The following is a 27,817-nucleotide window of genomic DNA, read 5'->3' on the forward strand; positions in this document are numbered from 1 at the left end:
TTTTTAAAGGTTTCAGTTTTAAAGATCTATTTACACCTGTGATTAAAACAAGATTTTTGTTTTTCTTAAAAGACACCCTCTAAGATTTGAGCAAAAAGACAAAAATGCTCAACTTTTTGAAATGTCGCCATTATGCTCTCTTTTCGGCAGTTGTCAGAAAGTGAAGTAGACCGATGTACAGACTTCTCAAAGACCTTTTAGCTCATACAACTCTTTGCCCAGGAGCTTCTGCCCCTTCATCCAGAAATTGGTGGGAGTCCCATCATCTGGCTCTCCATTGATCAAAACTTCTGATGTGTCTGAATTTTTAATTTTCTTCCAAAATTGATCTCTTTATTAAAGCCTTAGTCCAGAATAAAGACAGAAAGATAGAAACCTAGATCATCTTACACAATTGCATTTTTATATACTCTTTTATATTGAATCTTTTAGGAAAAATTTGGAAACTGAGTATAATAGAAGACTCTTAGAAAACGAGGCTCAGTTCATAAGCAAAAATGAGTTGGAAGTGAAAAACTATGAGAGAGATTTGTTTGCTCTAAAAGAGAAGTTTAAAGCTGATCTTAAAGACCTAAGGGACCAACATGCAGAAGAAAAATCACAGTGGGCATTTGAAAAAGGAGCGCTCATCCAAGAGAGTGTAGAATTGCAGGAAAAACTTAAAGAGAAAATAGAAAAAGTTGAAAAAGAGAAACATTCTGCTTGTTCTGAGCTTTCACAAGGGAAAGATCTGTTAGAGAAGACTTACAAGCAACTGGTCAATAGTTTACAGTCTGAAAAGGCTCAGGTGGAAAATGATCTTGAGAAGCTGAAAATTGCTTCAAAACAAGTAGAAGTTGCTCTTAATGAAAAGATCCTTCAACTAGAAAATGATTTACTGGAGGAGTTGACCGAACGAGATGAACAACTTCTTCAAGCAGAGACCAGCATGAAGCATCTCCAAGCTGAACTGGAAGATCTAGAGAAGAAGAAGAAACATGAAACAGAAGAATTTTGTTTCAAATTGTTAGAGTCCGAGACTCTCTATAAAGAATTAAGTCTCGGGAATGAGAAAAAAAGACATGAAATGCTCGAGGAAATCGCAAAACTTCAGGGAACCATCTGTGAGTTGAAAGAAGAAATTGGGTCTTTATCCAGAGTTCAAGCAGAATATAAGTTGGTTGCGAAAGAAAATTTGGACCTTAAGAATGTTGTTTCTCAGCTCCAGGTGAGTTCAGTACTTCTCGAAGAGGAACGAAGCCAAAACAAGAGTCTGCTAGCTGTCCATGAGAAGACTGTGAAAGCGAATGTTAAGTTATTGTCTGATATGTCCAGTCTTCAGGAGAAACTAAAGAATGACATCTGTAATGTTAGGGTGGAGGAAAAAAATCAATATGTGACTCTGCTGGAGGAGAAAGTGAAGAACCAAGGTGATCAGTTGTGTGAAGCAGAGAAACGTGTACTAGTTTTGCAAGAAACCATACAAAAGGTGGAAAACGACAATGTGGTTGAGAAAGATCTTCTCAATACTAAACTGACCAAGTCAAAGGTACTTTATAAGGAAATGTGTGATCAGACCCATTCTAAGAGGCAAGAAATGCTTGTAGAGATTGCTAGATTTCAAAGCACAATCAGTGACTTGCAGAATGAGATCACATCTTTGTCAAAAATCCAGTTGGAATATACAACAATGAAGAAGGAGAACCAAGAGTTGAAGAAACTGGTCTCTGACTTACAAGATGGTTCTGCTCTTCTCGATGAAGAAAGGTGCGCTCTAATGAATTTGCAAAAAGTGCACCAGCACACTATCAAAGAGAACATTCAGCTATTGGCAGAGATTGATAAACTTCAGGAGAAGTTTAGGCTTACTGAAGCAAATAAACAAAATGGTGAAAGGTTAGATCATGGAGATGCTCAACATCTTCAAGAAACTGTAGAAAAACTAAAAAGCACCCATAAATCTGAGAAGGACGAACTTGACTCCAAACTTGTAGAATCTGAAAAACTATACAGAGAAATGTGTGGTAAATACGAAAAGGAGAGCAAAGAAATAGGTAGACTGCAAGATGCAATCAAGGAATTGAAGCAAGAAATGGCAACTTTATCTAAGACTAAATTAGACCTGAAGATGATGGAGAAAGAAAAGGAAGAATTGAAGATGCAACTTCAGAAATGTATGGTAGTTCCTGAAGTTAATATGGATGTCTACAAGAGCCTACAAGCTGTTCATGAGCAAACGGTGAAAGAAAATGTCAGATTGTTATCCGAAATGTCTAAGCTGCAGAACAAACTTTTGTGGCTTGACAGCAAATACAACTGGAGCAAAGTCAAAAATCAACCTGCTGAAACAGAGGTAAATTCATTCATGGAGCCTGAAGGAGAAGAAGATACAGCAGTTCTGGACCTTCTGTCTTTTAGCCAGTATAAGCAAACCCTAAATAATGTGAATATGAAACTTCAAAATAAAACTAAGGAACTTGAAGACATCACTAAGATGTTGAGTAGGCTCGAACAGAGCTATAATGATGTGAAAACTGAAAATGGTCATCTTAAGACACAGACTGTTCTACTTCAAGAAAAGTTAAGTGCTTTATCTTTGGAGTATGACCAAGTGAGAAAAGCTATTAATCTTGAAGTAATTCCACTACCGGAGCTGGAGGATGCACCCATATCCGTTCCTGGTCTTAAATTGCTCTTGGCCGTTGCTAGAAAGGAAAATTTGCAACTGAAAGAAAGTTTGACTGTTCTGGAGCTAAAGAATATGGACGCTATTGATAATAACAAAGTTCTTTCCTCCGAAGTTTCATGGTTGCAGAAAGAAATCCTAAACATGGAGGAAATGGCTGAAGCATCTTTAAAGCTTGAACAGTTGTATGAAGAAGCCAAGAAGGAAAACAATGACCTAAAGTTACTAGTTCAAGTGATGCAGGAGAAACTGTATAGTATGGAGAAAACACCCATGACTGTTATAGAAAAACTGGCCATTGACCTGAAGACAGAAAAAAATGTAGAGCCGTCTTTTTGCCCTGGTGAATATAATCCATCTTTTACAACTTTATCAATGCCCCTAGTTGAAAATATTCACAACTCTGCTGAACAACAGCCAGGATGTCCTGACAAGCTTCCAAGAAGTCATACACTGGATAGAAATGGTGGTAAGCCAGGACTGGTACCAACCGAACAATTTTGTCACAAGCCATCATTAGATCTTGGAACATTTGCCAAAGGTCTTCCAGAAAAGAGTCCAATACAGAAGCACTTGAATTGGGACCATGAGCAGAAGACAATCAACCTGCTGTACACGGAACATGAAATCCAGAATAGGCTTAAACATCTGAGGTAATATACATCCCGAAGGCCCATCGGTTGATGCCCTCTAAGCGAAGAAACTCCTCGGCTGCTTTCTCTGCTTCTAGAACTAACATTTCTTAAGAGGAACATAACAATTTAACAAAAAAAGACCCTCTAACTTTTCTGTCATCTGGCGTAACAAGGTCTTCATCCAAAGTCTTCCAGAAGAGATCTCTCCTAACCCCTAATTACATATCTACTCTGCTTTATAATCTTCCTAACTGTTTGCTCTAATTCTATTGCTGCCAATTAAACACAAAAATGAACTTTTCCTTTCTTCATCCTTCCAATCTGTAGAGAAGTGGTGGGCAGCTGGTCACGTAAACTTGGAGACTTCAGAAATCCAGTCTCCAAATTTATAGACAGTTCAGGTGCAGGTTGCCCACCACTACGTCAGAGATTTATTTGCACTTTTTTTGCTTTAATTTTGAGGTCTTCATCTACTGATGCTATGCTTGCTTGCTTTTTTTGGTTTCGTGTATTGTACTTTTTTTTTTTTTCTTTTTTTTTTTATATTTTAACACTATTAGTTATGTAAATTGACCTAGATATCCATAATAATGGGAACATGTCCTTGTACAAGTCTAGAAAATCACCAATTTGTAGGGTAAATGTGTCCTTGTCAAATATTTTGGCTTTCGCTACTCTACTGACCCCTTTACATTGATGACGATCATCCCTGTCAAGCCTTTTAGCTTTTGTGGGTGTCTCCTTGAGCTGCAGCTAAAGGATAATGGTGCCATTTCAAAAAATGACAAAAGCCATATATCTAGAATGTCAATTTCCAACAAGGAGAACACTACTAGTATAGGAGTATATAAAGAACTTTAAAGTGATGGTTTCTACCTTTTGTAGACATGAGAATGAGACCCTACAGGAGAAGAACAGTACATTATTAAGCCAGATAACCTCATTGCAACAAGACGCCGAAGTCCATAACCAAAGAATTGCCGAGCTTACTGACAACTATGAAGATATGTGGTAAGTATATTTTCCAGTGTCTGCGTTCTTGACTCCAGACACTGGTGGCCCATGATGGTTACATATAGCTGGTGTAGGCTTGCAGGTGAAGGGCATTTTAGGTTTTGGCTGCACGGCAACATTGGACATGACTCGGTTTTGCTCAGTGCCGCTGCTACATTGCTGCACAATTTAAGTGAATTGGGTTATATTGCATCCCCCCACCCCCAGGGTACTGCGACAAGGAAATTAACAATGTCCAGCCTCAAATTTTTTTTTTTTTTTTTTTTGTCAATTTGCTTGCCGCGGTACACTTGGGGGTCCAATGGCATTCTTATTAACTTGTACTGTGACATGTAGTAAAATGATGTGAACACAACAATAGAGGAAGACCTCCTAACCATCCTTTTCCTACAAATATTTTTTCTAGTGTGAAGTATGAAACTGTCAAGAAAGAAAAACTTACTATGGAGAAGAAGGTTGATATCTTAATAACTGAGGTCAGTTTCATATTCGTTGATTGTGGTCCCAAAAATAGTTTCTGTAGGATCTGGTATATGTTCTCCAGGCTTCTCTGGACTATTGATATTTGATTTCATTAGGTCCTGGAACTCAAGCGCAAAAATGAGCAGATGGCTTCAGAAAATGAAGAGTTATTCTCCAAAAACTCAAGGAACCAGGAGGACATTAAGAATCTGGCACACAAAATAACGCTGCTTCTCAAACAGAAAGACCCGGAGGAGTGGAAGCAAGAGATTGAAGGCTACAGAACCAAAGTAATTAAGGCAGAAACATTTTTTTATTGATCTGGGTCAACTGTCTGTATAAATGCACTAGGAACATTGTACCAGTAGGCACCCCTGTCTTTCATACCCCCTCTTCAACTCCACAGATCATGATGTCTCCTTGGATTGTCAAGCCTACTTTATATTTGCTTGGTGCCATGGTGGCCCTGTTGATGCTAATACATGTATGACTCTTCTAGCTCCCTCTCTATAACACATACATCGGGTAGCCTAAAGGTTTTGTCCATTTGGGGAAACCTTTTTTTATATTTCTTAGCGTGACATGGATCTTCAAAGAGTTTCACCTGCTCGAGACTCTTCACTGTTGGTCAGAGGAAAGAGAAAATCTTGCTCTGGCGGACATGGTGCTACCATGAATGTCTTAATCCATAAAGGCCCAAACTATTCAGCGTCCTTTGAGGAGTTAAAGGCATTTGGCAGAATTAGAAAAAAAATATGGTTTCCTTCTTTAAACAGCGCCACACCTGTCCACAGGTTGGTATTTTACCCTGGTCCTATCCACCTCACTGAAGCTGAACTGCAATTCCAGACACAACGCATGTAAAGATTTGGATTTTTTTTTTTTTTTTTGTTTTTCAATGAAAACGGCCATGTACCATATTTCTAATGTTTATCTATACCATGCAATAGACCTTCACTGGCCAGGGTTTCCAGCAGTCACAACTCTGGAGAACAACTCATTTGGGGAAGATGCGTATTGCTTCTTGCTATGTATGCAACTGTGTGTGAAACGTGGTGCACTTAGCTATATGTGGTAACACTTAGCAGTTTTCACTTTTTTTTAAAAAATTTTTTCAGTTGTCCGATGCAGAAAGGGAGTTGTCTGAGGTCAAAACACGCAATTGTTTTCTGGAGCAGGAAAACACTCGAATAAAGCAGGAAGTCGAGAGCAAGCAGGTGAGAGTCAAATGTTTTCAGAGGAGATACAAAGGGCAAGTCATAGTGAGATGTAAGAAGTTTTCACGTGCTGAGATCTCCACTGATCTCTGAAGGAAAGAGCAGAAGTGCTCAACTGAATGCTATTAAACTTTAGGCTGTGATTGGTTCCTCTAGGAGAGTCAAGGTCTTTACGCAACTCTGCAGAGCCAATCATAACCTCTGAGTCAGTACACAGCTTTCTGTATGCAGGGCCAGTGTTAGGGGCAGGCAAACTAGGCATTTGCCTAGGGCCTCCACTCCCCTCGGGCCACCAGCCAGTGGCATTCCGCAAAACGTACGGATTGAAACCCTACTTAGGCACCTCATCTATCTACACCGGAGTGCCTTTTATGATTTTTCTATGATACTGTATGGGGACAGATTGATCTACTAGCTATTGTTCTAACCTCATAATTTTTCCTCAGTTGGTATAAAGAGGCTTGGAAACGAGCGCAGTCCAACGTCAATATTGTCGATTACGCTTGTTTAGCGGCCTGAACTCAGTGCATGTAAATACAACTGAAATGTTTGTGTAATGGTGCAATATGTGAGCATTTGGGGCCCCGCTTTAAACTTTTGCCCAGGGCCCCACTTTGTCTAAAACTGTAACCAAATTAAGGATAAGAAACCCATATACACTATTGAAGACATGTACTAATAAGTAGAGGGTTAGTATGCAGACGGAAAATATGGACAATCGCAAAAATCATAAACATAGACACAGGAGAAAGCAAGCGATCAAGAAAGTCCAAAAGACTAGATAAATTCAAAAGGTAAAAAATTGAATCTTTATTGTAATACGACCAAGGTATAAGGAAGAGGAAAACAAGTGAAACATGACCATGGTAGCACGAGGGCGACCAAGTGGGGCATACACTGGGCATATGGACAGTATAAGGGAAAACAGGTTGCTTATACATGATTATGCTGGTAATATTAAAAATATAGCACCCATCCCCAGACTATACATGTTACATAAAGAGCCCAACAGGATGTACTAATATGAAGATAACACTATACCATGATAACACATGAAAACATCTTTACCTGTTGGAAAGGTAGGTGGAGGTCCACCCAGGTATGACCCCCCCCCCCAACGCACGTTTCTCAAGGGCCCAGGTTCTAGCATATGAGCACAGTCAACACTCCATCTTTAAATGATCAATTATGCATTTCTAACAGGAGTAACAGCGGAACATCACTATGTACTTCAGTAGAGCAGCTGTATTGTGGAAACCAGATTGTCCGCTTTTTCCGATCTGTAGTTCACATCACTAGACATTACAAATCATGTAATTGTTTAAAAAAAGTTTTACAAATTTCAGAAAGTTCCCGAAGAGGTTACTGTATAAGGTTTCATTGTGTGAGATGAACGTTGGTGTCTGACTAAAACTGAAGTTAATTGTTGTTTTTCTACAGCTTTCCAAAAACTCCAAGGTCAGTGATCTCAGAAATGAAATCTCGCTCCTGACAAAGAAGACTGAAAAACTAGTGAAAGAAAAGGAAGCTCTTGGAGACGAACTGAACAGATGTGTGGCCAAGGTACTGGGGAGATGGCACCTGTAATTTCATCAAAATATATTGTCAAATTCCTCCACAATTTGCTAATTATTCAGCAGAGAACTGAAGTCTAAGGTTACTTGTACACAGAGTGAAACTCCAGAACAGAAACTCAAAGTTTTTGAGGAGTTTTGAGATTTGGAGACATTCTGATGAGTTTCTGCTCCCAAATCTCAGAAAGCTGGCTGACCATACCGTACTTTATGTATGACCGTTGGTGCTTTAATGGGCATAAAGTTGTTTTTTTTTTTTACATCACTTATTTTGTGGCACTTATCCTAGACTTATCCTAGACTGATTTTTCTGTCGGCCATTTTTGTGTAGGATGGGAAAGAGGACATGTAGGCGATGTCAAGTAGTGAGGGGAATCTGATACGAGGGCTGTTATGTGTTTCCCCCCGGGATGCACATAGAAGCGTACTAAACCAAAATAAGAGTCTAAACTATTTGACCAAGTCAGATTTAAGAAAACCTGACATGGGCTTTTATTTTTGGAGAGATCTGCAGGATGGTAGTGGGCCGGATCTCTCCCTCCACTCCGGGTCTTGGTAGTGGCCCATGTCCACGATTCTCATTTAAATGTTCAGTTAAGGTTCGGGTGTGAGTATTGGGTTTGCCATGCAACAGAGCAGGAGCTCGGTACAGGTCTCTCTGTGTGAAACTAAACAAAGACCAGAGGCTTCAGCAAGCCATTCCCGCACCCACGGATTATAAGGTGGTGCAGTCATCCTTGTCAACAGACTGACACGGATGTTCCGGCTACTCGACAGCCGCAACCCATGCAGGGATTGCCAGTTTGTTAGGTAATCCCTGCATGTGTTGCGACAGTCAATCAGCCACGAGACATGCAGCCGTGGGGACTCGAACATATTATTTGATTCCGCCGAAGACACTGTTGGCACACGACCACGTTCGGATAACACCTTATTGCAGCATTGACACAGAAGCCACTGACTTACAGCGCTGGTAAGCAAACAGGCACCAGTACTAAATAAGCAGGCCCATATCCCTGGAACCATATGGCGGAATAAAAAGAAACAAAATCTTCAGGGAAGCAGCGGGAATAAAATATGAGCAATAACTGAGCACTGATCTGGTGATGGGTGGTTAAAGGAATTTCTCTGTGTACATCTTCTCCGCTCTGTAAGCCCCACATTATCCATGTTTTCTCAGTCCTCTAAGGTCAGCCTCCTGGAGAATAAATTAGCGAGTCTAAAGCAGGAACAGAAAACGTTGGAGCAGCAGTCTCTTACTCTAAAATCTCAGGTCACCGCATCTCAGGAGAAGGTAGGTACAAGCTAGTTTTCTTGTAGACTGCTCTATTCTTTATGAAACAGCGCAACTCTTGCACACTGGCTGTGTGTGGTACTGCAGCCGGATTTTCTTTTTTTTTTTTTTTGTGCATCCTCTTTGATTTAAAATAACTTCTGCTCCTTTTTAGATTCATAGTTTGGAGGAGAATCTGCAGAGCGTCAACCTCCAGATGGCTCGCATCAAGTCAGATCTCCGGGTTGCACAGCAACAGAAAGAGTCATTAAAACAAGAAGTGATGTCATTACACAAACAGCTGCAACACGCCAACTCCAAGGTGAGTGGTTTACTGCTCATGTCAGAGACATCTAATGGTGAGTGCAGCTCTGGAGTATAATACAGGATGGTAAAGGATAAAGTGATCACCTAATGCGCCACCATTCTGAGAGTAGTGAAAGCAAGTGACAAACACACTGGTTTTCTTAAAAAGCACTTATTTGTGCTGCCGTTGGTGGTATAGCGTACCGCAGGTTCAAGGTAAAGACCGCGCTGAAATGAAGTTGTGCTTACTGCCCTTGATGGAATAATGTGACGCAGGTCCTAAGTAGCGGGATGTCAGTTTGCCAGGAGGTAGAAATTGCGGGAGTGTCCTCCCATTTCGATGATCCTCCTGGGTGCACAGAGAGACTGGCTTCATGCGTGCTTCAGCTGGTAGCGACGCCGAGGCTGTACTGAGGTGAGCAGGGGGCGTGTTGTATCGTGACATCACCGGAGGTAAAGGGCGGGTGTGCGAAGGGGTCCGTTTCGAAGGATGCAGTCCCTCTTCATCAGGGCTATGGCTCCATCGTGATGCCCGTCCTTATATACCTGCGCCACCCTACCGCTCTGCTGCCTACTTGTGCATCACAATACATCTACTGTACAGAATGGCAGCGCTCTGTCTATATGATCTGGCATGATGAATGGAAATAAAACAATTGCAAATGATTTTATCTAGATTAATGCTACATATAGTATCTTTAATAGGTGGCTATGTATTATGCATATGAAAAAAAAGGGGTGCATTCACACAACCAATGTATATTATATACCAATAATAGAGCATTGATAATTGTATAATGGTGATCTCATATATCAAACTGTATAGTGGTATGTGTTTTGTACATCACACATACAGTGCCTACAAGTAGTATTCAACCCCCTGCAGATTTAGCAGGTTTGATAAGATGCAAATATGTTAGAGCCTTCAAACTTCACACAAGAGCAGGATTTATTAACAGATGCATAAATCTTACAAACCAAAAAGTTATGTTGCTCAGTTAAATTTTAATAAATTTTAAACATACAAGTGTGGGTCAATTATTATTCAACCCCTAGGTTTAATATTTTGTGGAATAACCCTTGTTTGCAATTACAGCTAATAATCGTCTTTTATAAGACCTGATCAGGCCGGCACAGGTCTCTGGAGTTATCTTGGCCCACTCCTCCATGCAGATCTTCTCCAAGTTATCTAGGTTCTTTGGGTGTCTCATGTGGACTTTAATCTTGAGCTCCTTCCACAAGTTTTCAATTGGGTTAAGGTCAGGAGACTGACTAGGCCACTCCAGCACCTTGATTTTTTTGCCTCTTGAACCAGGCCTTGGTTTTCTTGGCTGTGTGCTTTGGGTCGTTGTCTTGTTGGAAGATGAAATGACGACCCATCTTAAGATCCTTGATGGAGGAGCGGAGGTTCTTGGCCAAAATCTCCAGGTAGGCTGTGCTATCCATCTTCCCATGGATGCGGACCAGATGGCCAGGCCCCTTGGCTGAGAAACAGCCCCACAGCATGATGCTGCCACCACTATGCCTGACTGTAGGGATGGTATTCTTGGGGTCGTATCCAGTCTCCAAACGTTACGTGTGTGGTTGGCACCAAAGATCTCGATCTTGGTCTCATCAGACCAGAGAACCTTGAACCAGTCTGTCTCAGAGTCCTCCAAGTGATCATGAGCAAACTGTAGATGAGCCTTGACATGACGCTTTGAAAGTAAAGGTACCTTACGGGCTCGTCTGGAACGGAGACCATTGCGGTGGAGTACGTTACTTATGGTATTGACTGAAACCAATGTCCCCACTGCCATGAGATCTTCCCGGAGCTCCTTCCTTGTTGTCCTTGGGTTAGCCATGACTCTTCGGACAAGCCTGGCCTCGGCACGGGAGGAAACTTTCAAAGGCTGTCCAGGCCGTGGAAGGCTAACAGTAGTTCCATAAGCCTTCCACTTCCGGGTGATGCTCCCAACAGTGGAGACAGGTAGGCCCAACTCCTTTGAAAGGGTTTTGTACCCCTTGCCAGCCTTGTGACCCTCCACGATCTTGTCTCTGATGGCCTTGGAATGCTCCTTTGTCTTTCCCATGTTGACCATGTATGAGTGCTGTTCACAAGTTTGGGGAGGGTCTTAAATAGTCAGAAAAGGCTGGAAAAAGAGATAATTAATCCAAACATGTGAAGCTCATTGTTCTTTGTGCCTGAAATACTTCTTAATACTTTAGGGGAACCAAACAGAATTCTGGTGGTTTGAGGGGTTGAATAATAAATGACCCTCTAAATAAACTTTTCACAATTTAAAAAAAAATTAAACAATGAAATAACATTCTTTTTTGCTGCAGTGCATTTCACACTTCCAGGCTGATCTACAGTCCAAATGTCACAATGCCAAGTTAATTCCGAATGTGTAAACCTGCTAAATCTGCAGGGGGTTGAATACTACTTGTAGGCACTGTATACTTAAATATAAATAAAAATGAGTGTAAGTGTGAAACGTAGTGAGCCTGTTTAAAAACATTTTTTTATTATTGACTTTTAAAAGATTATGTAGTGTATAAACAGATTTATCTAAAAATTGAATAAAAATACATTATGAAATGATGCATTGAGTCACATAAAATTACAAAAGGAGATTTCTAAAATGTATTACTGTTAATAAAAAATTTGGAAGGATTTTTAAGTACAATTGAAAAAAATCTTACGAACTGACCGACTATAATGACCACAATAGAGTATAGATTGTGATGTTGGGATTGGAATCAATTGTTGATTTATCTCTCTCTCTCTCTCTCTCTCTCTCTCTCTCTTATATATTTATTTATATATATATATCTCTATCTATCTATCCCCATATCTCTCTCTCTCTCTCTCTCTCTCTCTCTCTCTCTCTATATATATATATATATATATATATATATATATATATATATATATATATATATATATATATATATATATATATAGTCATATGTAAAAGTTTGGGCACCCCTATTAATGTTAACCTTTTTTCTTTATAACACTTTTTGTTTTTGGAATAGGTATTTCAGTTTCATATATCTAATAACTGATGGACTCAGTTATATTTCTGGATTCAAATGAGGTTTATTGTACTAACAGAAAATGTGCAATCTGCATTTAAACAAAATTTGACCGGTGCAAAAGTATGGGCACCCTTATCATTTTCTTGATTTGAACACTCCTAACTACTTTTTACTGACTTCCTGAAGCACTAAATTGGTATTGTAACCTCATTGAACTTTGAACTTCATAGCCAGGTGTATCAAATCATGAGAAAAGGTATTTAAAGTGGCCACTTGCAAGTAGTTCTCCTATTTGATTCTCCTATGAAGAGTGGCATCATGGGCTCCTCAAAACAACTCTCAAATGATCTGAAAACAAAGATTATTCAACATAGCTTTTCAGGGGAAGGATACAAAAAGTTGTCTCAGAGATTTAACCTGTCCGTTTCCACTGTGAGGAACATAGTAAGGAAATGGAAGAACACATGTACAGTTCTTGTTAAGCCCAGAAGTGGCAGGCCAAGAAAAATATCAGAAAGGCAGAGAAGAAGAATGGTGAGAACAGTCAAGGAAAATCCACAGACCACCTCCAAAGACCTGCAGCATCATCTTGCTGCAGATGGTGTCACTGTGCATCGGTCAACAATACAGTGCACTTTGCACAAGGAGAAGCTGTATCGGAGAGTGATGTGAAAGAAGCCGTTTCTGCAAGCACGCCACAAACGGAGTCGCCTGAGGTATGCAAAAGCACATTTGGACAAGCCAGTTACATTTTGGAAGAAGGTCCTGTGGACTGATGAAACAAAGATTGAGTTGTTTGGTCATACAAAAAGGCGTTATGCATGCGCTGTATTGTTGACCGATGCACAGTGACACCATCTGCAGCAAGATGATGCTGCAGGTCTTTGGAGGTGGTCTGTGGATTGTCCTTGACTGTTCTCACCATTCTTCTTCTCTGCCTTTCTGATATTTTTCTGGGCTTAACAAGAACTGTACCTGTGTTCTTCCATTTCCTTACTATGTTCCTCACAGTGGAAACTGACAGGTTAAATCTCTGAGACAACTTTTTGTATCCTTCCCCTGAAAAGCTATGTTGAATAATCTTTGTTTTCAGATCATTTGAGAGTTGTTTTGAGGAGCCCATGATGCCACTCTTCATAGGAGAATTAAATAGGAGAACTACTTGCAAGTGGCCACTTTAAATACCTTTTCTCATGATTTGATACACCTGGCTATGAAGTTCAAAGCTCAATGAGGTTACAAAACCAATTTAGTGCTTCAGGAAGTCAGTAAAAAGTAGTTAGGAGTGTTCAAATCAAGAAAATGATAAGGGTGCCCATACTTTTGCACCGGTCAAATTTTGTTTAAATGCAGATTGCACATTTTCTGTTAGTACAATAAACCTCATTTGAATCCAGAAATATAACTGAGTCCATCAGTTATTAGATATATAAAACTGAAATAGCTGTTGCAAAAACCAAAATTGTTATAAAGAAAAAAGGTTAACATTAATAGGGGTGCCCAAACTTTTACATATGACTATATATATATATATATATATATATATATATATATTAGTATAAATGTACCTTAATCTAATATAATTATACTATCAACCTATTGATAGAAATGCTAGAAGGCTTATAGTTCAATTTCATAATTTAAACCTTTTGAGGCCACCTGGATTCTATCCTTGACATTAGCTTCAAAAAATCGCCACCACCCCTGGGGCTTTGGCGGACCAATTGGATACCGCAAAAAGAGACTCCCAGGCAGAATCTATTGTGTTTCTCAGAAAAGTGACGTGATAGAGGGTGCCCCTTGAAACCTTTATTGATATTATCTAGATGCTCCTTAATCCTGTCAGTTAGACATCTCTTACATAGATCTTATCACAGGGGCACCTGAGCAAATAAGTGACCCCCATAAACTGACATGATCAGTTTTGATGTGAAACTCCTTTATTTTATTGGAGTCCATAAAGGTAGTCTGTAGTGCCTTTTTGAAGGATGTGCGTTTACAACAAGAGCATTTTCCATATGGCATGAATCCCACTCTTGTCATTATGGATTGTTTGGAAGGTAATGTTTTATTTGTAATAACTGCCTTCGTAGTGGGAGCTAAGTCTGGTTTTACACATGCCGGGTTTTTTGCGGCCCGTTTTTACGGGCCATTTATGCGGGCCGTATTGCCATGATTTTTGCCATCTCCCGCAAAAAAGGGCCGCAAAAAAACTTCTGGGGTCGCCGGTTTTCTCCTTCGTCTCATTGGGGGACACAGGTACTGTGGGTGTATGCTACTGCCATCTGGAGGCTGACACTAGGCAAACAACACAAGGTTAGCTCCTCCCCCGCCGTATACACCCTCGCCCTGATTGCGGGCGGAAGCCAGTTTTTTTTTGCTTAGTGTCTATGGAGGCACACGTCTGGTCTTTTTTCTCCAGACTTTTTGTCCATGAAGATTAGACAGGGGCAACGGATCCTATTGAAAGGGTCCAATTTCCCCAAACCATCAACGGGCGAGCACGTGTCGAGTATCGTCTCCACGTATCCTTTCCCGCACCGTGGGACAAATCTGGGCAATTTCCCCAGAATTTGTTATTTTAGTTTGTTTTTTTTCTTTACTTTATTTTTTCTAAGAAGATGAGACAGGGGCAACGGATCCTATTGAAAGGGTCCGATTTCCCTAAACCAACAACGGGCGAGCACGTGCGAGTGTCCCTCCACGTATCCTTTCCCGCGACGTGGGACATGATGCTGGACCTAGCCCTGACCACCCCTAGGTAGAGAAACCATGGGCTATTCAGAGGCACAAGACGGCCCGAGCTGCCCCCACTGCTCCACCAGCGCAAGACGGAGGTGCTGCAAGGAGGCGGACGGTCCCTCTCCTCGGCTGATGCTGGACAGAGTTAGGGTGCCTGCACCGTCCAGGATCCTCACACCACCCCCCGCTCCCTGTTTTGGTTGGTCGTGATCCCTGAAGGGCCTACCTGGAGTCGTCTGAATGAAATGGACTTGAAGGTACAGGTCGTACGGGGGGCTCCTGGGCAGCAGCGGCAGGCAGCGGTGTGCGTTCCCCTGAGGCCCTCCTCATTTCCATAGTGGAGCCAGGAGTAGCGGTGCTTTCGCCGTCATCACCGCCGCGGCGCTCCACCATTGTCCGCCGCGGGTGGTGGTGAAAAATTTAGCCCCTTGTTTTGGTCAGTGTTAGGCCGAGGCGGAACTACCGCCCTCGGCACGCGGCGTCACTTCCGGCGGCCCGCCCCTTGGAGCCTGGGTGGGCGCCGGATAAATCAAGGCCCCGGCTTCAGTGCGGGGTAGGCCGCGACCAGGGAAGAGGTCGGCTTACCCCACGGAGGCTCAGAGGAGGTCGTGGCTGCGGCGCGCAGTCGGGGGACGCAGGTCAGGTGAGTGCAGCTTCGCTGCAGAGGCCGCTAAACACCAAGGGGGCCCCTCCTCCCCCACTCATTGAATATATATATATTTTAATATATTGTAGGGCTCCGTTTCCACGAGTGCAGAGCGCCAAATTGTGCGAGGCCTGCGACTTCGAACGCGCCCAAGAGCCTCCCACGGCGACTGAATCCAGAGAGCCGAATCCTCCGTAATGGGCACTATCATTGTCCCAGTCTATGGCTTTGCTTACAAAGGCGATCGAGTCCCTTCACGCCCCAAAGGGGGGCAAGAATAGTGACTCGCTTATCTGGGAGGGGTCCTCCACCTCACAGGAACCTTCGGCCTGCAGGGGCCGCTCCCATGCCAGACAGGGGCGAAGGAAACGAACCCGCACGAGGTCTCCCGGCCTATCCGGTGCTGCAGCATCGGGGAGTTCAGCATCACGCTCCCCTTCACCAGCGAGTGGGAGTGGGCAGAGTTTGGATCGTGACTCAGACGAGTCACTTGATCTAGATACCCCGGGGTGCCGGGAGACAGTGGACAGCCTCGTTGAAGCTGTCAATCAGACCCTGGGAATTGAAGATAGTGCTACCTAGTGCTACCTTGGCCGCAGGCCATAAGGTAGCCTTTAAGCGGGCCAGGCAACCACATAGTGTTTGGCACTCACCCAGAATTTGAGGACATAGTGCAGCGCCACAGAGAACGCCCAGATAGGTGCTTCTCGGGCCAGAAGACTATAGAGGCAAGATACCCATTTGCCCCGGAACCCATTGCCCCACGAGCTAAGAAATGGGCGGAATCCCCAGTGGTGGACCTGCCAGTGTCACGCCTAGCCTTTGTTGTCGGTGCCTAGTGGCTCGTCCATTAAGGACTCCACGGATCTGCTCATAGAGAGCTTGGCGCAATCAGTTTTTGCGGCATCAGGGTCGGCGCTCGCCCCCTCGTTCGCAGCGACGTGGGTAGCCGAAGCCATGATGTCATTGTCAGAGTCTTTGAATAAGGCCTTGCAGGATAGAGGCCTACCTGCGGAGGTGTCTGAGGTCGCAAGTCAGATTGCTATGGCTGGAGACTACTTAATTAATGCTTCTTTGGATGCGGCTAATTGTGCGGCATCTGCAGCCACTAACGCGGTAGCCATTAGGAGAACCCTCTGGTTGAGGACTTGGCGAGCCGATTCAATTTCCAAGAAGTCCTTGACTTCCTTGCCCTATCAGGGAGGCCGTCTGTTCGGGGAGAAGTTGGATCAGCTCATCTCCGACGCGACAGGAGAAAAAAGCCGCTTCCTCCCGCAGCAAATGGTGAAATAGCCTTTTCGCCAGGTCCTGACACATTTTCGAGCCTTTCGCAACCCCGGATGGATGGCAGCAGCCAGTTCGGCTGGCCCACCTCGCTCCAACCCGGATAGGGAGCGACAGGTCTCATATAGACCCATTCCGGTGGGAAGGATGCGCCCAGGTCGAGAGGAACCAGGGCCCAGAGACCCTCAGCCAAATGACTCGGAGCCCTTGGTAGGCGACATCAGCAGGGTGGGCGGCCGCCTGCTCTTTTTTCATCATATCTGGGCCGAGGTAGCACACGACTTAAGGGTGGCGGAAATGGTGACTTCAGGGTACAAAATAGAGTTCATCAGGTACCCTCCAACACGGTTTTTCTTTATCGCCTTATTGGGGGACACAGATTACCATGGGGTGTATGCTGCTGCTGCTAGGAGGCTGACACTATGCAAAACAAAAAACTTAGCTCCTCCCCGTCAGTATACAACCACCGACAGGCACCAAGTACCTCAGTTTGTGCTTAGTGTCTGTAGGAGGTGGACCGGGATCTCCCAGATCCGCACTTAACGATTTCTTTTTAGGCTTTAGTTGTGTGTGTATTAATCTTTTCCATTTATTTTTCAGATTCAGCATCAGGAAACAGGGTGTAAGTTCACCCTGCTTTCCCATATCTGGCGGCTGAGCGAGCAGTGTGGTAGTGCCCACATCGCAACTCTCAGGACCGCAGGCAGGACTTTTCCCCTATCACCCTCGGGTGCTATGGGCTGATAACGGTGGCCAGTCCTAGCCAATTCCCCTCCTCACCCCTCTCCCGGGACAGGGCTGAGAGGAAGACGGCTGTCACCAGCGGTGACATTCCTCCTTCCAGCAAGAAATGGCGCTGTCTTCTGCACTATAGGGACATGGTGCGGGTACAGAGGACTTTCGCGCCCAGCGGCCTGCTCTCTATTTGTTGGCCCCTGCGGTCACCCTCCTCAGGGACATCAGGTAAGCTGTCTGAATGTCCCCTACAGCCCCGCATTCACCTGGACCTATGCTGACCCCCTCAGTACCACAGCGTGACACAGGCATCTAGTAGCAGTCACTGGGGGAGCTGGCCCCTGTTTGAATCTCCCACCCTGCGTTCTGTTCACATGGCAGTTTTCAGGACTGGCTCCTATAATAGCCGGTTTGAATTTCCCTCCCCCTTTTCCCTCGGGGGCGCGTCTCCCCTGCCATCGCTCTGCTCTGAGGGAGTTCACCGGTGTTTCTACTCGGCGGGCAGCAGTTACCTTCTTCTTTCATATGTCTGCAGCATCGCGGGCGCCGGGTACGCCGTCCGACATTATTCTCGGGGGGAGACGCTCTTTAACTTTCACTTCTTCCTCCTCTGCGCGTGCTTTATTCGCGCCTTTTTCAGCCCATCACGGGGCTGCTTTCTCTTCAGCGCCATCAGTCTCCCCCTCTAGCCGCACCCCCCCTCGGTCTTCATCCAATCATGCAGCTCAGCCATTAAGCTCCGCCCACCGCTAGCGTTTTTCTGGCATTTCTGAAAGATCACTTTCTCTCCCTTTTCCAGATCTCTTCTTGGGGGACACAAGGTGTTTGCTCCGCATCTGAACCTCGGTAGGCTCGGCGCTGGTATAGTTTGACGCTAGCTTAGCTCCCCACGGCAGTTCCCTGTCAGCTTAGTGCTACTGCCGCATAGACTTATGCCCAACTCTGCAAGGGCTCTCTGTTCCAGACCCACCGCTATTCACTACGCCTGCACGTGCTGTAAAAAGAAGTGGACAGCAGGTCAGTCGTCTCCTTTCTGCCCGTTCTGCAGCCCTTCCACCATGTCTGCCCCCCAGGAGCACTCCGAGTCCCGAAATGAGAGCACGCCACCCCCTGAGTGGGCCGTTGCAATGTCTGTCAGTCTCTGATTTGACTAAAGTCTCTCAGTCTCTGGTCCAGGTCTTAGAACGGTTACCTCAGCTATCTACAGCCACCTGTGCGCCGACCGCCCCTCATGGTGAGTCGCCTGCACCTGACCGCGACCTTCAAGCAGACAGGCCAGGTAGAGATTCTAGGAAGCGGGCTCTGTCTGGCTCTTCTTCCAGCTCGCAAGGTCCTTCCGCTTCATCCAGGCTACGCTCCTCGTCTCCCTCATCAGCAGACGACCATAGGTCTGACGATGATTCCCAATCCGGATCTGACTCAGAGGCGGAAAACATGACTAGAACTCGGGACATGGTAGATAGTCTCATATCAGATATCTTCCAAACCCTCAAAATAAAGGAAGATAAGGCACCTCCTCAGGAATGCTCTGTCTCTTTTAAGCGAGTGAGGCCTCCCCCTCGAACCTTTCCTAATCACAAGGAGTTCGACACCTCCTTAGCCAATCACTGGGAACACCCTAGAAACGTTTTTCAGGCCGCAAGTACTTAGATGTGCTATATCCCTTCGAGGCGGATCTAGTCACGAAATGGACCAAAGCTCCTGAGGTAGATCCTCCAGTTTCCCGTCTTTCCTCTAAGACGGTTCTATCCCTCCCGGACGGAGCTTCGCTTAGAGATCCCATGGACAGGCAAATAGAATCTCTGGCTAAGTCAATTTTTGAAGCATCCGGCGCCTCCCTCCTATTTTCGCCTCTGCCTGGGTGGCCAAGGTCATTTCAGCTTGGGAAAAAATTCTTCGCAAGGGCATCTTAGCGGCAGCACCTCAGGACGAGCTGGCAGATCAAATTAATCATGCAGGTAAATACCTTTTGGCCGCCTCCTTGGACGCGGCCGGGTGTGTAGCAAGAGCTAACAGCAACATAGTAGCCATACGCCGCATCCTTTGGTGGAAGTCGTGGAGTGCGGACACCACCTCTAAAAAGTCGCTTACCAACCTGGCTTTTCACCGCTCTAGGCTCTTTGGCGCCAAGCTGGATCAGATAATTACGGATGCCACTGGTGATAAAAGTACCTCTCTTCCTCAGTCCTGGCCTAGAAGGTTTTTCAACAAAAAGGCTGCTCGGCCGTTTAGGTCCTTTCGCTCCTTCGCTTCCACAGAAGGTTCATCCCAGCAGGACCGGCCCTCCACTTCCAGGGACCGGAGGAAACCATCATATAAACCCGCTCCCCGCTGGAGGTCAAGAGGCCAGCCAACCAGGTCTTCAGGCTCCTGGTCCGGCAGATTTCCCTCTAAGTAACGGGTCACCCCCACCTGGAAATTCTTCCAGGGTGGGAGGCACTTTCCTTTTTCAAGGACGCTTGGCTGTCTGTTGTCAACGAAGCTTGGGTCAGGGAAATAATCACTTCCGGTTACAAAATCGAATTTTCTTCCCTCCCAAACAGTCGCTTCTTCCTGTCTCGAGCCCCAAGACAGCGGTCCCAGATTCCAGGGTTCCTTCAGGCCGTCTCCTCCCTTCTTTCCGCCGGGGTTGTCATCCCCGTTCCTTCAAACGAACTGTCTTCAGGGTTCTACTCAAATCTCTTCGTAGTCCCGAAAAAAAGACTGCTCTCTTCGTCCAATTTTGGACCTCAAGTTGTTCAACCGCCATGTGAGGGTCCTCCACTTCAAGATGGAGTCCCTGCGCTCAGTAATAGCCTCGATGGAACCCGGAGAATTCCTCTGCTCTGTCGACATACAGGATGCCTACCTCCACATCCCTATTTGTCTGCAACATCAGAGATTCCTCCGCTTTGCGATTCAGGACAATCACTATCCGTTTGCGGCCCTTCCCATCGGCCTGGCCTCCGCTCCCTGTGTCTTTACGAAAGTAATGGCAACAGTCATGGCCATCCTTCGATCCAGGGGGATTCTCATTATCCCTTAGCTGGACGATCTCCTGATCAAGGGCTCGTCCCGCTAAGACTGTCTTCAAAGTCTTCAGATAACCCTGGATGCTCTCGGCCGCCTCGGATGGATAGTCAACAAGGAGAAGTCCATCCTGCACCCTACCCAGCGTCTGACCTTTTTGGGCATGGAATTCGACACGAATCTAGCCCGGGTGTTTCTACCGAGGGACAAGTTTTCAACCCTTTGCAAGGGAATCCGATCCCTAAAACGTTCGAGGATCATGCCCCTTTGGTCCTGCATGAGGGTCCTGGGGAAGATGATGGCTTCCATGGAAGCAGTGCCTTTCGCACAATTTCACTCTCGCCCTCTACAGCTGTTCCTCCTTTCAGTCTGGGACAAGACTTTGTTTTCTCTGGACCGCCCCATCCTCCTTCCGCTCAGAGTCAGACAATCGCTGACTTGGTGGACTTTGCCGGCGTCATTTCTCCAGGGAAGGTCCTTTCTTCTGCCTCAGTGGCAAGTCATCACCACCAATGCCAGTCTCCTGGGATGGGGGGCGGTTTACCATCGGAAAACGGCCCAAGGGCGCTGGAACGCCCAGGAGGCTCTTCTTCCCATCAACCTTCTGGAGATCAGAGCAATCTTCCTTGCTCTCCTTCGTTGGCAGCCTCTCCTCATAGGCAAACCAGTCCGCATTCAGTCAGACAACGCCACGGCCATGGCGTACATAAACCACCAGGGCGGTACTCGCAGCAGGCAGGTAATGTCAGAAGTGGCAAGGATACTGCGTTGGGCAGGTCATCACGTTCCGGCGATCTCCGCCGTTCACATTCCAGGGGTGGAGAATTGGGCAGCCGACTTCTTAAGTCGCCAGGGTCTAGCGTCAGGCGAATGGTCCCTTCATCCCACAGTCTTCAATCAGATATGCCAGTGTTGGGACACCCCAGACCTCGATCTCATGGCATCTCGGATGAACAACAAAGTTCCTCACTTTGTAGCCAGGTCCAGGGATCCTCTAGCAGTCGGTTGCGACACCCTGGTAATTCCATGGTCCCAGTACCTGTTTCCTCCCCTTGCCCTAACCCCAAGGGTAATCAAAAAGGTAAAGTCAGAGGGCATCCCGGTCATTCTGGTGGCTCCATACTGGCCAAGACATCCTTGGTACGCTGAGTTGGTGAACATGCTCACGGACGTCCCCTGGAGGCTTCCAGACCGTCCAGATCTTCTCTCGCATAGCCCCCTTTACCACCAGAATTCTCAGTCTCTGAGTTTAACGGCATGGCCGTTGAGGCCGCAGTTCTGAGAGAATCAGGGTTTTCCAGCCAGGTCATTCAAACCATGATCAGAGCTAGGAAGCCAGCCTCCTCCCGCATTTACAATAGGTACTGGAAGGCATTTTTCCGTTGGTGCGATGATAACGATGTTTTTCCATTGTCGTTCTCCATTCCATTCATACTTGGCTTCCTCCAGTCCGGTTTGGATGCGGGCCTGTCTCTCAGTACCCTCAAAGGTCAGGTGTCTGCCCTGGCAATCCTCTTCCAGAAGGATCTGGCTTCCTTATCGCAGGTGAAGACTTTTCTCCAAGGAGTCGTCCATGTGGCTCCACCTCATCATTCTCCGATAGATCCGTGGGATCTCATTCTCGTTCTTGGCGCTCTCCAAAAGGCGCCGTTCGAACCAATCCAGGACATTCCTCTGTCCCTTCTGTCCCTTTCTAATCGCCATTACATCCATCAGGAGAGTTTCTGAGCTGGCAGCTTTATCCTGTCGTTCCCCGTACCTAATCCTCCATCAAGATAAGGTCGTTCTCAGGCCAGTTCCTTCCTTCCTTCCAAAGGTGGTATCCCCCTTTCACATTAACGAAGATATCGTCCTTCCATCATTTTGTCCTGCGCCTGCTCATCCTCTGGAAACGTCGCCTCACAAACTTGATGTAGTGAGAGCCTTGCGTGTCTACCTTGCCAGGACCGCTTCTTTTCGCCAATCCGATTCCCTGCTTGTCATCTCTGAAGGTCGCCGGAAAGGGCTTCCAGCATCCAAATCCACGATTGCTCGCTGGATTCGTTCTACCATTCTGGAGGCCTACCGACTTCAGGAAAAACTTCCCCCTCCGGGATTGAGATCCCACTCTTGGGCTGTGCGACACCTGGCTTCGGACTTACAACTTTGCAGAGCTGCGACCTGGTTGTCTTTGCACACCTTTGCGAGGTTCTATAGGGTTCATACCCAGGCCTCGTCTGATGCAGCTCTTGGTAGGAAGGTTCTGCAGGCGGCGGTAGCACATCGACCGACCAAAGCCCTTGGCTGTTCCCACCCTCAGGACTGCTTTGGAACGTCCCATGGTAATCTGTGTCCCCCGATAAGGCGATAAAAGAGGGATTTTGGGTTCTTACCATAAAATCTCTTTCTTGGAACCTTCATTGGGGGACACAGCACCCTCCCTGTTTAAGTTGTGCCGTGTTGGGTCTTCGAGTCCCTTGTTGGGTTGGTACATATGTTGATAGTTTTTGGTTGCTTCTCCTACTGCTTTCTCACCAACTGAGGTACTTGGTGCCTGTCGGTGGGTGTATACTGCTGGGGAGGAACTAAGTTTTTTGTTTTGCATAGTGTCAACCTCCTAGCAGCAGCAGCATACACCCCATGGTAATCTGTGTCCCCTAATGAAGGCTCCAAGAAAGAGATTTTACGGTAAGAACCCAAAATCCCTCTTTCTCTCCCGACTTCCCAAGGTGAAGCCCCGGGCAAAGGCGCTGCTAGGGGCCATCAGTTCACTCCAAAACAACGGAGTCATTGTTCCCGTACCAGAGCACGAGAAAGCTCAGGGTTTTTATTCCAAATCTGTTCGCGGTCCCCAAAAAGGACGGGACAGTCAGGCCGGTTTTGGACCTGAAGCTCCTAAACGGGTTCATCAGGGTCAAACATTTCAGGATGGAATCTCTCCGCTCAGTTATATCAGCCATGGAGCAGGGAGAGTACTTAGCCTCGATCGACATCCAGGATGCCTACCTGCACGTTCCCATTTTTCCCTCGCACCAAAAGTTTCTTCGGTTCGCCATCAATGGTCGACACTTTTTCAATTCGCAGCACTCCCATTCGGGATAGCCACCGCCCCCAGAGTGTTCACAAAGGTAATGGCAGTCGTAATGGCCGTCTTACACTCACGGGGCATAGTCGTCTTGCCGTACTTAGGCGACCTCTTGGTGAAGGGTCCCTCATTTCAGGCATGCAAGGAGAATGTCAGCATTACGCTGGATACACTCTCCCGCTTAGGTTGGTTGGTCAGCAGGAAGAAATTATATCTGGTCCCAGCTCGGAGGATTGCTTTTCTGGGAATGATCTTCGATACCTCCCAAGGGTTGGTAATTCTCCCTCGAAACAAAGCCCTAGCGCTCCGGCAAGGAGTCCAGAAGCTCCAGCAGCCGGTCCCTCACACCATTTGGTTTGGGATGAGGATACTAGGGAAGATGGTGGCAGCAATGGAAGCAATTCCGTTTGCCCAATTTCATCTTCGACCCCTACAGCACGCTCTCTTGTCAGCATGGGACAAGAACCCGTTCACCCTCGATCAGCGGTGCCGGCTGTCCTCTCAGGTCAGGCAATCACTAGAGTGGTGGACGACCAGATCCTCCCTTCTTCAGGGAAAAACCGTTTCCCCCAGATCACTGGCTAGTGGTCACGACCGACGCCAGTCTCCTCGGCTGGGGAGCAGTTTTTTGCCACCACACGGCCCAGGGCTAGTGGTCGCAACAGGAAGCTCGTCTCCCGATCAGCTTGTTGGAAATACGAGCGATCTGGCAGGCGCTGCAGCATTTTCAGCGCCTCCTAGCAGGACGGCCCATTCGGATAGAGTCAGACAACGCCACGGCGGTGGCTTATGTAAATCATCAGGGGGGCACGCGCAACAGGGCAACCATGCGGGAGATGGCACGTGTGCTTCATTGGGCCGAGAAGAACCAGTCGGTAATATCGGCAGTCTACATCCCAGGCATAGAAAATTGGGCAGCGGACTTCCTCAGCAGACGAGGTCGTGGCTGGGGAATGGGCCCTGCACCCCGAGGTCTTGCAGCAAATTTGCCAATGGTGGGGAACACTGGATGTGGATCTGATGGTGTCCAGAATGAACACCAAGGTGCCTCACCGACGTCCCATGGCGACTGCCAGAGCGCCCAGATCTACTGCACCAGGGCCCGATCTTCCACCCGAACTCAGGGGCCCTGTGTTTGACTACATGGCGGTTGAATCTCTAATTCTAACTCAAGCAGGGTTTGAGCGTGAGGTGGTCGCTACAATGGTTAGCACCAGGAAACCAACCTCGGCGAAAATCTACCACCACACCTGGAAAGTTTTCTTCACTTGGTGCCGAGAGCGGGGTCGTTCGCCCCTGACATTCTCTATTCCCAACATCTTGGCTTTTCTTCAATCAGGCCTAGACTCAGGGCTGGCCCCGAGCTCCCTTAGGAGACAGATATCGGCGTTGTCCGTCCTTTTCCAGCGAAAGATTGCTACTAATATGCAGGTAAAGACTTTCATCCTGGGAGTCTCTCATCTAGTACCGCCCTATAAGGCGCCGATGGACACCTGGGACCTTAACCTGGTTCTCAGTGTTCTGCAGGAAGCGCCGTTTGAGCCACTACAGGATATTTCCTTATCGTTCCTCTCTTGGAAGGTGGTATTTTTGGTAGCCATTACCTCCATTAGGCGAGTTTCAGATTTGGCGGCATTGTCTTGCCGAGCTCCTTTTCTCATTTTCCACAAGGATAAAGTGGTGCTTAGACCAGCTCCTCCCTTTCTGCCGAAAGTCGTGTCCTCATTCCACATGAATGAGGATATTGTCTTGCCCTCGTTCTGTCCGGCAGCGGTGCATCGCGTAGAAAAGACTTTTCACGCGCTGGACCTGGTGAGAGCACTCAGGAGGTACGTGTTGCGGACGGCACCTTTTCGCCAGACAGATACGCTGTTCGCGCTCCCTGAAGGACGCAGGAGGGGATTCGCTGCCTCAAGATCGACCATAGCCAGATGGATCCAATTCAGGAGGCCTATCGCATCAGAGGTGCGCTGGTTCCATCAGGGATCAAAGCACATTCTACTCGAGCAGTGGGCGCCTCTTGGGCACTTCGGCATCAGGCTTCGGCGGAACAGGTATGCAAAGCAGCAACATGGTCCAGCCTGCACACGTTTACTAAACATTACAATGTCCATACTAGGGCTTCGGCGGATGCAAGCCTGGGTAGAAGGATTCTCCAAGCAGCTGTGGAGGACCTTTAAACAAGAGGTGCATGTAGCTTGGATTGGTGAGTCAATCTCCCACCCAGGGACTGCTTTAGGACGTCCCACAGTACCTGTGTCCCCCAATGAGACGAAGGAGAAACATGGATTTTTGTGAATACTCACCGTAAAATCCTTTTCTCCGAGACGCTCACTGGGGGACACAGCACCCACCCAGATAGCCAAGTTGGCTCTAGTTTATTTAATTAATGTGTATTTCTTTTGTGAATGTCAGGGTGGTTTTTCCTTGCCAGACACATTGTTTTCTGCATTAAGGCTGATTGTTATTGTTCTCCTACTGCTTTTGCACTAAACTGGCTTCTGCCCGCAATCAGGGCGAGGGTGTATACGGCGGGGGAGGAGCTAACCTTGTGTTGTTTGCCTAGTGTCAGCCTCCAGATGGCGGTAGCATACACCCACAGTACCTGTGTCCCCCAATGAGCGTCTTAGAGAAAAGGATTTTACGGTGAGTACTCACAAAAATCCATGTTTCCCTGTTATAACAAAAATTTACATTTGGTATCTTCATGTTTCAAGCATGATATGTGGGAAAAGGTTGAAAAGTTCCAGGGAGCCGAATACTTTTGCAAGGCACTGTATATACATAATACACATATGCATATATCTACACACATATGCATATATGTATGTCAGCCAGATACCCTCATTAATAAAATGGTACCTAAAGAGTTAAATAAAAGACACACACACACACACACACACACAATTTGTGTGAAACGCAATATCTTTATTTTTCAAAAAAAAAATTAAAAAAAAATGTCATAACCAGCAGAGGGAAAGCCGAGGGCTGATGTTAATATTCTGGGAAGGACCAATAGCCATAAAGATTCCCAGGCTATTAATATCAGCTCACAGATGTTTGCTTAGCCTTTAATGGCTAGTGTACAGGGGAACCCCAGAAACAAAATGACATGGGGTCCCCCTATAAAATCGAACCAGCAAAGGCTAGGCAGACAGTTGAGGGCTGATATTAGAAGCCTGGGAAGGGGCCATGTATATTGACACCCCCTCCAGGCTAAAAACATCAGCTCTCAGCCACCCCAGAAATTCTGACACTTAGGCCTGTTTCACACTTCCGTTTTTTCAAATCCGTCAAAATTCGTTGGTTTCCGTAAAAAAACGGATCCGCCATTTTTTGCAGGATCCGTTTTTTTTGTCCCATAGACTTCCATTAGTGGTTACCGCGGATCCGTCAAAAAACGGATCCGTTTTTTAAAAACGGATCCGTTTGCATCAGTTTCCGTCAAAAAAACGGAAACGGATCCGTTTGGCGGACACAAAAACGGAAGTGTGAAACAGGCCTTATCCTCACTCTTCCCACCTGCCCTGTAGCAGTGGCAAGAGGGGTAATATTTGTGGGGTTGATGTCACCTGTGTATTGTCCGGTGATATCAAGCCCACGGATTAGTAATGGAAAAGCATCAATAAGACACCTATCTATTACTAATCCTATAGTTATATGATAAATAAAGACACAGCAATAATAAAGTCCTTTATTTGAAATAATCACAGACTCCTTTATTGAATCTTAATTTACCATACTTGCTGCATCACCTAATCCCTGACTCCCTCAATCTCCTGCAACAAAAATAATAAGCCAACACAAATACTCCCTGTCCGACGTAGTCCAATTACAGAGTGTCCCACGACGATCTCATGTGTAGAACAGTCACATTAGGGCATGTGACTGCTCTACCAAGCCTTCCGGTGATACATTGAGAGTTCACCGGTGTTCGTGCTCTCACGGCACTACCGCTGTGTGAGAATTTTCTCACATATCGGTGCCGCAAGTGACAGCACGAACTCCGGTGAACTCTTGACAGCGGCACAGTGATACACTGCGGGTGGATAACTCCTGTCATTGTATCACCGGAGCCGTGTGACTGTTCTACACGTGAGTTCGCCGTGGGACATTCATTATTAAATCGGCTATGGTGGAAAGGTAAGTATATGTTGGTTTATTTTA

At 46.1% G+C, this 27,817-nt stretch overlaps 1 protein-coding gene across 5 annotated transcripts in view; it reads left to right on the forward strand.

Annotated features, from left to right (window-relative positions):
* The window catches only part of NIN (ninein), a 133,128-nt gene that overhangs the window by 94,636 nt on the left and 10,675 nt on the right, over positions 1-27,817 (forward strand). For 4 of the 5 annotated variants that reach the window (XM_073577669.1, XM_073577671.1, XM_073577667.1 and 1 more), the window contains exons 17-24: positions 433-3,318; positions 4,186-4,311; positions 4,721-4,790; positions 4,893-5,066; positions 5,865-5,993; positions 7,434-7,556; positions 8,748-8,861; positions 9,016-9,162. In XM_073577669.1, coding sequence (XP_073433770.1) covers positions 433-3,318; positions 4,186-4,311; positions 4,721-4,790; positions 4,893-5,066; positions 5,865-5,993; positions 7,434-7,556; positions 8,748-8,861; positions 9,016-9,162 — 3,769 coding nt within the window. The remainder of the gene's footprint in view (positions 1-432; positions 3,319-4,185; positions 4,312-4,720; positions 4,791-4,892; positions 5,067-5,864; positions 5,994-7,433; positions 7,557-8,747; positions 8,862-9,015; positions 9,163-27,817) is intronic. The other variant, XM_073577668.1, reaches the window with a different exon arrangement.

This window comes from Dendrobates tinctorius, unplaced genomic scaffold (assembly GCF_039654945.1).
Source record: "Dendrobates tinctorius isolate UK_male_01 unplaced genomic scaffold, ASM3965494v1 ptg000057l, whole genome shotgun sequence".
Lineage (NCBI taxonomy): Eukaryota > Metazoa > Chordata > Amphibia > Anura > Dendrobatidae > Dendrobates > Dendrobates tinctorius.